Below are 12,999 nucleotides of genomic sequence, written 5' to 3'. Positions count from 1 at the left end.
CAAACTGGTGGCTCTGGACTGGCTTGGGAAAACAAGATCATAGAATCTGGAGCATCTCCCCTATGAAGAAAGGCTAAGTGAACTGGGTCTGTTTAGCCTTGAGAAAAGAAGACTGAGAGGGGACCTGATCCAGGCCTATAAATATCTGAGGTGTGGGGGGCAAAGTGGCGAGGCGAGACTCTTTTCAGCAGTGTGTGGAGACAGGACAAGGGGAAACTGGCAGAAACTGGAGCATAGGAAGTTCCACACAAATGTGCGCAAGAACTTCTTTACGGTGAGGGTGATGGAGCACAGGAACAGGCTGACAGGGGGGCTGTGGAGTCTCCTTCTCTGGAGATATTCAGAACACCTACCTTACCTATGTGACCTGGTGTAGGGAACCTGCTGTGGCAGGGGTGTTGGACTCGATGCTCTCCGGAGGTCCCGTCCAACCCCTGTGATTCTGTGATTCTGTCTCAGTTTAAAACCATTCCCTCCCCGGTCCTACCCATTCTCATCAACAGCCATTGCCCCTTCTGTTTATACACTCCTTCAAGTGCTGGAATGCCACAATGAGGTCTCAACAGAGCCTTCTCTTTACCGACCTAAATAAGCCCAGTTCCCTCAACCTTTCTTCGTAGGGGAGGTGCTCCAGCCCCCAGATCATCTTTGTGGCTCTCCTCTGGCCCCCTCCAACAGCTCTTTGTCTTTCTTGTACTGGGGGCTCCAGACCTGGATGCAGTACTCCAGAAGGGGCCTCACAAGAGCCGAGTAGAGGGAGACAATCACCTCCTTCTCCCTGCTGGCCATCCCTCTCCTGATGGAGCCCAGGATATAGTTGGCTGCAAGAGCATACAGCTGGCTCATATACAGCTTCTCATCTGTCAGGACCTCCAAGTCCTTTGCCTCAGGGCTGCTCTGAAGGAGTTCTTCCCCCAGTTGGTAATAATACCTGGGATTGCCCTGGCCCAAGCACAGCACCTTGCAGTCAGCCTTGTTGAACCTCGTTAGATTCTCATGGGCCCACTTCTCCAGCCTGTCCAAGTCCCTCTGGATAGCTTGACTCTTCTCTTTCCTCCAGTATATTGACTGCATCGCTTTGCTTGGTGTCATCTGTGAACTTGCTGAGGGTGCACTTGATTCCATTGTCTATGTCCTTGATAAAGAAGAAGTTCTATATTTTGTTTAATTCATTGTCTTTCAATAGATTTCCCAAGCTATGATACCAGTTTTGAAAGTGGCTTCTCTGAAGATTCTTCACATTCCACTTTTCTGTGTGAATTTCTGTACAAAGTTTCTTCTAATTCAACCAAGCTTCTTACAGAGAAGAAATTAAAAGAAGGTATTTCACTCTTACTTTATGCATTTGGATAATAAGTGAATATGCACGATATAGATTAATTTGGTGATTTCAGCATTTTACATTACTAAAATGTCTTTGATGTGGCATATCCTCTTTTGATTTCACAGCCTTCTGTCAGATAAAGAAAATCCTGATTGTCTTAATGTCTTTGTTCAGTGGTTGACAGAGGAAGGAAATTTAACTAGTGAATAATTATTCAGTTAACAACAATTATTGATAAATAAAAGTATTTACAAATACTTTTCACTTTAATTATACCTGGGAGGATGCTGCTAGCTGACAAAAGTATCTTTCATCTGAAATTATAATATGCCTGATTAGGCACACACACAGCTCTCACTTAAATACACTTTTGAAGTATCTATCTGTTATTGTTGATCCTAATTGTCAAAAATATTGGCTGGTCATCAGAACTAATTCTCAGTCAAGGCATTCAAACAGTTGTTAGTAAAGATACCAGGGAAGAGCCCTGGGCTGCTGCTGAACAGAACTTTTTTGTGGGTTGCTCTGAAACTCTTCTGAGTTTATTCAGGGAAGAAAGTAATTAACCACCAACCTTTTATATACACTGCCATGTGTGTATGATTAAATACACATATGCATTATATACATAGGTGGCTCTGAAAGTAATGCCTCCTATTTATTTCCATGGAAACCACAACAGATACAAAGAGCACAATAAAACTATTTGGTGGAGCCAATTCTCAACTACAAAACATTGTTGCTAGGAAAATGTTGCCCTTGTAATTCATCTTTCATCATGTCATTGGGTGCTGTTTTATTAGCATGGAAGAGTTCAGTGACATATCTTTGCTTCATTTGCACTTCCATGTCAGACACCGTTTTGTCAGACTGCCCTCCCTCCTGCCAATTGTTAAATGGCAACAAAATTTAATGGAATGTCATATTGGTGGGAAGGTTAAAGCTCTACTGCTATATCACCAACATCCGTCTCTGACATCATTGGCTATCACAGTAAGATAAGAGGTGTTACTTTTTTTGAGCAGGTCTGGTTATACATTTGCTTTTATCATTTAAAAAAAAAAAAAAATGGTGTGTCTTCAAATATAGTAGTGTATTCGAAGCGCAGTTTAAGTCTGTAAGTAGATACAGATTGAAGAGTATCTATAAATGCTCACAGAATGTCTGTTGTGTTTTGGGGGGAGAAGCAGTAGAAGTGCATAAGTCAGCATCACTAGTAGGATAACTTAAAATACTAAGAAACAATGAAATATTTTTTAGTGGACAAAAATGAAATTGCTTTCAGACCTTGTAGACTATTTCTTATCAGTTCACTTAGCACTTAGAAGAATATGTGGTGAGTTGAAAGGAGCTATTTTCCCTCAGCTGAGGTTTTCGGCATGAAAACTGTGCTAGTGACCTGTAGATAGATGTTTTGCTGTTTTTTGTTGTTGTTTGTATTTGTTTGCTTTACTTTTGATGCAATATCAGTTTACCTGTGGTTTGTCTGAACTGATGTTTCTGCATTGGGTGAAAGATATGTTTCCCAACCCAAAACCATTAGCAGGTTTAGTAGACGAATGACAAACAGAGTAGGGGGGAAAGATGTAATCATATCATCCTTTTAATAAGGCTAACATCAACGACTAAAAATTACAGTTCTGAATTAGAAACTGTTCTTATCTGAGGACTCTAATATTCCTCAGTCATGTGTAAGGAGTATAATGCCTTCTTTTTTTTAAGAGCAATTTACACCATAAATCATGCAGTCTTTTTTTCCCCATTGTCCTTATTATCTTTTTCATTCGCGTATCCCATATTGTTGAGAATATATGTGTGTGTGTTTATATATATATATATATATATACATTCATATACATTTTGTATACAAATATAAACTACATATTACTTGAAATTATATCACTTACTATCTTCAGCAAATAGTTTGATGGTTATCATAAAAAATGTGTGAGAGAAAAAGTTTGAGTTCTCTCTTTGGCAGTAGATCGTCAAATGAGAAGTTACCTCCTCCCCCACCCCCCCCAAAAAGAAAAGCATCTGTGATTTGTTGCTAACTGAACTCTAACTGGGCCAGAGAGAGATCACTTGCTCCTAATTGGTGATTAGATTACTTGTCTAATTTTTAGGCCCTACCAAAGAGTAGATTTTTAATTGCAATTTGTTGAAAGAGCTTTCAGGCAGAATCTTGATCTCTCTAAATGTTAAAATAGTGCTTTAAGTCCATAATTTCCTTCTGTGTTACAAATTATCATCTGAGTCAGTTAACAGCCTTGCCTTTGGTGCCAAGTGCTTTGTTTCTCATCACAGACAACTTGCAGTTGCTGAGCTCTAACTGCAGAGAGAAACTCAAGAACTCATTGAGAGCTGTGAATTGAACCCAGCTTTTATAACAACTAGGTACAGCATCTGGAAACACAGTATATTTTGGGGGAAAAAATTATTGATATTAATGCCTGTTGATCAGTAGAAAGAAAGTTCATTTTCTAATACAATACATCATAAAATAAAGATTAGGTGTTTGATGGTCTGAGTTTAATTTTTCTGCTTCTGTTTTTCAAATAAAAGTTTGAAAAACTCCCTTAAAAGTCATAGTATTATAAGTTATTCTTGAAAATTGTAGTAGCTTATTCAGCGTAGAAGCAGTGAGCTGTTTTGTAGAATGGCACAAATTGGGGTAGGGAGTGGAAGAAAAATCAAACCCTTCAAGTATTATGCTCAGCTCCTGTGAACCTATATGCCTTCAAATACCTTGGTGTTATGTATTTTAGTATTCAAATGCCTATTTAGATAGAATATAGGTAGAACTAGATAGAAATTAGCGTGATATCCAATTAAAAAAATAATAAAACAGTATCCAGATACTTCTAACTACCTGTATGACTCATAGAAAATAACATAAAAAATGAATTGGGTGAAATACCAGGCTTGCATCTGTGCATTGTCACATGTTGAAAGCACTGAGTAATTACCATTCTGTAAACCACAGTGTTTCTTAAGTGAATTTAACCTTACTATGTACTTGTAAGAATACCAACAAAAGTGATCTCTCACTCATTCCAATACGAACATGCACTCCTGAAACAGCTGTAGCTACCACCTGTCTATGATGTTTCCATATATCTACCCCAGTATCTAGGCATAAATTCTGTACAATTTCATTATTATGTAACACTTGGGCCTGCAATAGGAGAGAATTGGGTTCAGCTGCAATTGTATATTGAAAAGGTTGTTCATTTAGTTTGTTTCTTCTTCAGTTTTACATCCTACTTTATTTTGGTAGCATATGTTTAAAAAGGTTTTTGACAATGTTAAGTAACATAGCATCTTTGTTTTCTTCATTGTGTTCAATGGATGTAATTTCTATCATGTATGTCACTTTTTAAATTTTGAAGTATAATATTTAACAGTGTTTTCTTAAACTACCATAATCTTGAGTTCCTCCATGTTAAATGGTATCTATCAACTCAGACCTTGAATTCCTTGCTTGCTGAAGTCAATGAGACTGAGATTTCAACATAAGTGCACTAGTGTTACAACAGAGCTATGCATCCTGAAGGCGACTTCTGTAGAAGTAATTGATTTGCTTCTTATTAAACCAACTGACTTCTCTATTATTTCTTTAACCACAGATTGCAACAAAAGATGGTGCACTTTGGAAAGTGGCTTTCTCAGCTACTATGAAAATGATAAAGCTACCACTCCTAATGGTATGCTTGACATCAGCGAAGTTATCTGTCTTGTAGTACACAATTCAGACTACTTTTTAAACAGAGGGTATGTTCCAAAGTTAATAATTTAGCAAATAAAGATTCTATTGCAGATTTTCAGCGCCTATCATTTTTTTCCTGAATTTTGAACATGAAATTTTGAAAAAAAGCTGAATTATTTTATATTGCCTTCAAGAAGTGAGTGATAAGTGATATTTGTGTTTGGTGTTTGGTTTTGGTTTGCTGTTTTTTTTTAAGTAATATAATGACAATATTAGGGTAATTTTTAAAAGGTGGCATAAATTAGGCATGTCTGTTTCTTATTAAATCTGAAATGCATGTTCTCAGCACTTAAAAGATGACATGATGATAAACTAAAAAATTAATACTTATTTATGTTTCTTGGATTGACCTCAAGTCAGAACTTTTACTTTGTTTCTGATAATAACACATTTGATTAGAGTTCTCCATGATCTTTTTAGTTTTAATCAAATCCTGTTCCTTGATCTGCAGTTGAGGACAACAGTGTTATTGTTAAATGCTGAGTTAGTCTGAAGATAACATCTTTTCCTTGTCTTGCTTTTCTTTTATATCTCTCACACATCCACTCGGTACATTAAGTTCATCTAAGTCTGTTGCATCCCAGCAATTGTTGATTTCTTTCAGGTAATGTGTTTGTTGAAACAAACACTTCAGTCTGTACTTTGGATCTGTCTAAAAAATCCATAACATTTCTTCTAAAATTTCTGCGTCTGTGTGTACGGTTGTAAAATAACAAGATCTTTCTATGGTATAATACTGTATTATTTGTAGCTACAAAGCAGAAATGTTGGAGGGGGGGAAGAGGAAAAATAAAAAAAGAGAAAGGACAGTCTATTCATTAAGTTTCTAGAAAGTATAAAGAAAGAGCCTTACCCACTACAAAGTGTATACAGAAAGGAGAGAGAGATCCTAAAAAATGACGATACTTCAACATACTATGAAATAAAATGGAAATGTTCTTCACTAATCTACAGTACCATAGCTTTGTGGCTTCTGAAAAAACAAAACAAACAAACAAACCCCCCCCCCCCCCTTTTTTTTTTTTTTTTTCTGTCATGGAATATAATGTATTTCTTGCTACATCTGCAATTGGTTCCACTTCAGAATATTACCTAAAATAAAAACTTACTGGCAGAATACTTAAGGGGAATGACTAATCTCCTTATGTGCTTTATCTGAGATTGGGGAGTTATAGGAGAAGCTTCCCTAAGTTTGATCTTTTTGTGTAGTGAAATCTTCAGTCCTTAAAATGGCTTTTCTACTAGTCACAACTAAGTACTTACATATAATTTCTGAATTACACATTGAGAATGAAAGAACTGATCCATGTTCAGTTGTTCAGTTTTCCAGATTTAGACAATCCTTAATCTCCAGTACTGAAAGGAAATAGCATGCTTAATCTTTTTGGATTCTAGGGTGCTGTCATACAGAAAATCATACTAACATGACAGACCTTAGGGACAGTCTTCAACATAAACTGAGTTCTACAAAACATTGCTTTTCAAATTCCACCTGACTTCAAATGGACTGTTTATTATTTAAATTAAATATTTGTTGGATAAAATTGAAAAAGAAAGCAGAGTCCATCTGCTTAAATAGTGTTTTTGGTTTTTTATTTTTATTTGTTTGTTTGTTTGTTTGTTTGTTTAAGAGCTACAGTGCCTTCAAAGGCTTGACATAAATGAGACGAAACCAAACTGGTTCTGGAGTTGGTGGAAGCAGGTAGTGCAAGGACTGTCAATTGCTGTGTATGTCACCCCTGGAACTTTTGGTGAATTACAGGAAAAGCTTCTTCTTGAGGAGGTTGATGGCAAAGAGAAACATGTTGCAAAAAGAAGAACATCAGTCTCCATTCTTGAAGATATTCAGTGCTTGGCTAGACAAAGCCACTGCTGGTTTGGCTTGTAATTAGTGGTAGACCCTCTTTGGTCAGGAGATTAGAACAGTTGATACCTAGAAGACCATGTCAACCAACATTTCTATGATTTGATGACAAGTTGTTTAAAACTTCCTACTCAGTGCCTTGGTCTGCTTAAACTTGGATGTTTTGAAACTGTTACATGACATACTTGATGGGATTGCATGCAATTTAAAAAATGAAGTATTGCCTCTGAATTTTAATGACTATATTTAAACATTTTTATTGATTTCAGAATTGCTGAAAAAAAAAAATGTTGTGGAGTAGCATTTAAACATGTAATCTGTTAGTTATCTTGGTAGTATTCATAAAAGGAGAAATTGATTCTGTACCATAGATATGTAGCAATAGAACAGTGTAGAGAAATTGAGTTTGTTTATGTCCACTGTTATGAAGACTAAATACTGCTGTCTTTTTTCCTTCTGTTTGCTTTAGAGACATCTTTACCTTTGAAATCTATTTAATGTCAGAACGTGTTTTTCTGTTTGGAGCTGAAACTGCGCATTCACAAAGAAAATGGACTGGGGCAATAGCTAAGGTAATGCTGATAATCATCTTTTCCAGTTAGGCCCAGAGCCTTTGCACAGCTAATAAAATGTCTTTGATAGATTAAAATCCTCCAAGAAGCCATTCTTGAGGGGGTCCTGGTGGATAACAGGCCAGCTGTGAGCCAGAACTCTGCCCTTGTAGCCAAGAAGGCCAATGGTATCTTGGGGTATGTTATAAAGAGAGTGGCCAGCAGTTTGAGGAGTGTGACCCTCTGCCTTCAATTTGCCCTTATGAGGTCACATTTAGACTACTGTGTTCACTTCTCAACTCCCCAGTTCACAAAAGACAAGGATCTCCTGGAAAGAGTCAAGCAGAGAGCCATGGAGATGATAAAGGGCCTGGAGCATCCTCCTGTCTGATGAAAGGCTGATTAACCTGTGTCTGTTCAGCCTGGGGAAAAGAAGGCTGTGAGGGAATCTGATAAATGTCAATAAATATCTGAATGGAGATGGGGGGTGGGAAGAGGTTGTTTGTTCTTTTTAAATCTTAACTCACCCTGTCTTGTTTGGTAGCATTTTGTTCCCCGTGTAGCTGAATGCTTACTAGAGAGGGATTGTGACCTGATCGGCCAGCTGTACTACAAAGATTGCCATAACCTGGATCAATGGAGAAAAGGATGGTTTGCTATAGAAAAGTCAAGCCTTCATTTTTGTCTTGAAATGGAGAATGCTCAAGAAGATTCCATATATCTAAGGAGGCTACAAGAACTAAGTAAGAATTTTGGTTGTCATCTAGAATGTAGGAAGTACTCTACTGTTACGGACATAACCATTACATTTTAAAACTGCAAACACTGGGAATCTCACTGACCATCCCTTTGGATGAGCTAGATGCTCCCTGAACTCCTGTCTAAATATGATGTAAATCACGTTCTGTCTTGGGTTATTTTTTCCCCTACTTATTGTAGGCTTCTACAGCTTCCTAATGAATGAGGACAAGTTTTGTTCCAGTTGCAGCATTGTCTTTCTTACAACAGTACAGAGTTGAATTATAATATATGACCTTTTGGGATTATTGTCTCATATTTTTGACATTGCAGAAATGCTAACTGCAGAACATGTTCTTGAGATGATTGACAGGCCTAGTTTAAAATACTCAAGTGTACTGGAAAAAATTATAATTCTCTAGGAGAAATGTTTCACAGACAAATAGATTTTTTTTTTTTCTCCAACTAAAAATATTCCTTTCTCCATATCATGATGTGGAATAAATAAGAATGTTTATACAAGTGGTCTTCCATGACCGTTTTTGTATCAGTCTCTGTAATCATGCTTTGAATCTTGTTTACGCATACCTACCCTACTTGTTTTCATATTGAGCAAGATAATGTTATTTGCTGTTATAAAGAAAGCTAAAAATAAACTGAGGTTTTATCATGAACTAACATAAACAAGGGAGATATTTTAGTTTTTTATTGATGATGCTCTTTGCAGATGCTGTCAGACTATGGACTGTTTTTACTGGAAATTTCCTAAATGTCATTGGGTTTTCAATTGTTGATTTACTCCCATCTTATATTTGCTGTTAATAGTGCCACAAGAGTGGTTTTTAATCAGGAGTACTCTTCTGAGTCTATGTAAAATTTTGTGAATATTTTTATCTTGCTTTGCAATGAAAAGTTTAGACAGTAGGATCACTGTTTCTAATATTACTTTTGATTAATCTTACCTTTTAATAGTAAGTCTGTCCAAGTCTGCTTGTATATCAAATATAGCAACATAACAAACATATAGCTTTTTGACTGATTTTTTTTTTTTTTTTTTTTTTTTTTTTTTGCCTGTATTATTTTAGCACAGCATGATACAGCTTTAAAGCAGTGTTATTGAAAACTACCCAGATGTGTTATTTCTATTATGGATAATGTAGGTCTTTTTACAATGCATGGATGTAGTTGGTTTGTTTTTGTTCGCTTGTTTGTTCTTAAACAGAAATAGCATAAAATAATGTGAAAAAGAGTGGCGGCAATCTTCACTTCCTCTAAAATATTTTATTATATCTGCCACTATAAAGAGGCAAATAAATTAATGAGTTTTAAAATCCTGTTTTCTTTTGAATCATATCCCATAAGACTTGTCTTTACAAATTTAATTTCAATATGGTTATGTTTTCACATTTAAAAAGTCCCTCTTAGCCTGTTTTTACTGTTCTCCATATTACTTTTTCGTGTAAACCTTATTGTATTGTGCTTTTGTGGAACTTTGTTCTGGTTATCAAGTAGCATTTTATATTTGATGCATTTAAGTTTTTTATGAACCCCTTGTCACTGAAGATCATCCTGAAAGCACATCTGTTGTCTGTCTATTTTGTTTGTTTATCATATGAATGTGTACTTTGTTTTCAGCAATCAGTAGTGTGATGCAAAATGGAGAAAAAAAAGATGTCCTGCTGCTGGTTGAAAAAGGAAGGTAAGGCCCCAAAGTATTTTTTTTTTTTTTTTTTTTTTTAATAATCAATTTCTTCAATTGTGGTTGCTAGAATTAGTAAATTTGAAGACTTTTTAAAGGATGGAAAGACTCTGTGCATTAAGTATGTTTCATGTCTGTGTCAGGAAGCACAACACATCAGTAGTTTTACCATGAAGCCAATGTACTGTAATATCTATTGTCTGCAACATAAACTTTTTATGTGTGGTGTTTATTTTTTAAGCTGGACATGCTGGGATGTATTTTGCCTGAAAGTTGAAAAGAATTTTACTTGTGTGGTACTTTAATCTGTGTGGATAACATGTTTTGCTAGGGTGCTTTATTCTGAAGTGCTCAGTATACAATTATATTTGATAAAAATTGATTGATTATATTCTGAAGCCAGGAAAAAAATGGACACTACAAGAGGTGGGAGCTTTAGGGTAATCATGTGTACATTTAGCTATGAGTAGGAAAGACCTTCAATTATTACTACTGATACGTGGTAAACTATGTCTAATCTTCACTCACTGAAAGTGGATAGCTTACTCAAATGAAGTTTTTCCACTAAGAAAATTATTCCCAGACAGATTAATCTGCCAATAATTGTTTCTTCAAAGGGACCTAATTTCTTTTAGTGTGTAAAGGAAGAATACTTCTAGACACTCGTGAAGAGTAACTATGGACAAATTATCACATCTCAGTTTATCGCTCCTCTGTCCCACAATTCTGTATCAAATTCTGTGCAGAACAAGATCAGCAGGGTATGTATGTATCCCTTGGTTAACCTTATTGTAATGTCTGATCTCAGCAGCACACTAGCTTTAAAAAAAAAAAAAAAAAAAAAAAAAAGCATACTTGAGAAGTAAACATGATCTGTCTTCTTCCTTTTGGATGCTAATTGTTTTGCTGAGATGGTTATCAAACATAACAATACAGGATGTTGAAACTTAAAGTGAAGCACCATTTTTTCTGCCTGGATACTAATTTAAAGATGAAAGTAATGAAAGTAAAATTACTGAGAATAATTTGGATTAGACTTGTTTAAATTTCAGTGATATGTTATTGAGTAGACATCTTTGTAAGATGCAGACTTCTGAATACCTGATAATAGTTAAATAAAGAATGATTTCTTACCTCTCTGTTGAGGAAATGTAAAAAGCAGATGCTTTTGAAATCTATTTAGATTGGGAGAAAACTGTTGGAGAAAGTTGTTGTATCTTCTTTTCTTTTAATAAATTTTAAATCTTCCTAAGACACTATTTAAATTCCAGAACTTAGGTGATGTATATCATAAACAGTTCTTCCTGGTTCTTTTTTTTTCTCTCCAATAAGCATTTTGAAATATTCAGCATTAAGTATGCTAAACAAACCAAGTAGGGAAGTAGGGTATCCAGTGCTCAAGGTACAGTCCAACAGATGTATACAGGCAATGCAACTGATTTCATAGATACCAATGCAAAACTTCCAGCTCCAAGTCAGCTTTTATTATTTATTTCACTATAATCTTTATACTAACAAGTGAGAATATGTTTTCCCAGAAACGCTTCAGTAGTTCAATGGAAATTATGAACTATGTGAAAATAATTTCAAGAGTAGTACTAGCTGAAGTATGGTAACCATAAATACATTGAAGTTCTCTGTTAAAATAAAAGAATAAAAATAAAAAAGCAAATGCATAATGTTTGCATTATCTTAAGCATTAAAAGACATAATGGATATATGAATTTTGGGATAATGATTCTTGGTTAGGATATGATTCCAAAATATCGAAGTCTTTCTCACAGTTCTATGATAGTTCATCTTGTAGTGATGTGTCGGTGGGAAATGACTAAATATAAAATCACTATTATCTTTAGACTTAATTTTTGTACTTGGAAACAAAAACAACTGTATTCCTTTTGTCCATTTAAATGGTAGGGAAATTAATATCTCTGAGAAGAAGTCAGTGTCATCTGATGATATATCAGAGTTCCATCCTTTTTTGTCTGTTGTTTTATATCAGTACTTGTCAATTTCGTTTTGATTAGGTAGGGTCTCTTCAAGTAATAAATCTGCATACTGTACTACTGTCAACTTTCACACTGATTTGTTAGTTGTTTAAATCTAGGATAAATGATATAATCTCAAAAATCATTATGTCTAGAATGAATATGAAGTAAAAGAAATAAGACATTCCAGATTTAAGGAAAGTTCAAAAATAAAATAAATACCACTCGGAAAACCTCTCAACACCTTTTTTTTTTTTTTCTTTATATACAGACAGAATTAAGTGTTGTTGATGTCCTACTATGTCTTAACTAAATTTTATTAGAAGAAACTGACAGTGCCTTGAGTATTTTTCTGCTGAAGCTCGTAGTATTCTTACGTTCCTTTTGTTACTGAGTTCACTGTCTAACTTCCCTTATATTAAACATACTCATACCCTCCCCTAATCCAGCACACCAAATCCAGTCATTAGACTTGATTAATAAGGGAAGATTATACATTAGATGTATCATGCACACTCTTAGGTAACTTTTTTTTTTCTTTTGCAGTGGATATAAGGATTAAGTTGTTGCAAACAGACTTCTTATTAATGAGAGATTGCTTACAAAAATAAACAGATACAGAATCATAAAAACTTCAAGTTTTACTGCTGAAATAATTATAATGTAATAAATCCAATTAATTCTGGACTTCTAAATACTTAGTAAATTTATGTTTCTGTTAATTTCATGGGGTATGTAAACTGAATGCTTATCTGATCCATAAATCCTCAGAGGCAGTTTACAGTCGATTTGGGAAGGCAAGATGTATAATACTTTCCAGCTTGTGTAAAAAAAGAATACTACTAGACAATATACAAGATTTTTCTAAATTGTGAATTCAATTGGTCTCCCTCCTTTTGATCCTTTTCTCCTCTGATTTTTACTTTGAAAATAGATAAACAGCAAGATCAGATTTGACACGTTCAGTGACAGAAGACTACTAACTTAGAAATAAGAGGGGGTAATCCTACTGTACTGTTGTACATTGCCAAGTAATGTCCTGAAATGCTGGAAAAGGCTAGTACAT

General features: G+C 35.1%; 1 protein-coding gene across 2 annotated transcripts in view; it reads left to right on the top strand.

Moving 5' to 3' along the window:
- ARAP2 (ArfGAP with RhoGAP domain, ankyrin repeat and PH domain 2) overlaps positions 1-12,999 on the top strand; it is a 115,155-nt gene that overhangs the window by 60,841 nt on the left and 41,315 nt on the right. For both annotated transcript variants that reach the window (XM_072334089.1, XM_072334088.1), the window contains exons 15-19: positions 1,187-1,321; positions 4,954-5,098; positions 7,427-7,529; positions 8,053-8,251; positions 9,882-9,945. In XM_072334089.1, the coding sequence (XP_072190190.1) occupies positions 1,187-1,321; positions 4,954-5,098; positions 7,427-7,529; positions 8,053-8,251; positions 9,882-9,945 (646 nt within the window). The remainder of the gene's footprint in view (positions 1-1,186; positions 1,322-4,953; positions 5,099-7,426; positions 7,530-8,052; positions 8,252-9,881; positions 9,946-12,999) is intronic.

This window comes from Excalfactoria chinensis, chromosome 4, assembly GCF_039878825.1.
Source record: "Excalfactoria chinensis isolate bCotChi1 chromosome 4, bCotChi1.hap2, whole genome shotgun sequence".
In the NCBI taxonomy this organism is placed as follows: domain Eukaryota; kingdom Metazoa; phylum Chordata; class Aves; order Galliformes; family Phasianidae; genus Excalfactoria; species Excalfactoria chinensis.
This window is presented reverse-complemented; position numbering and strand designations above follow the sequence as displayed.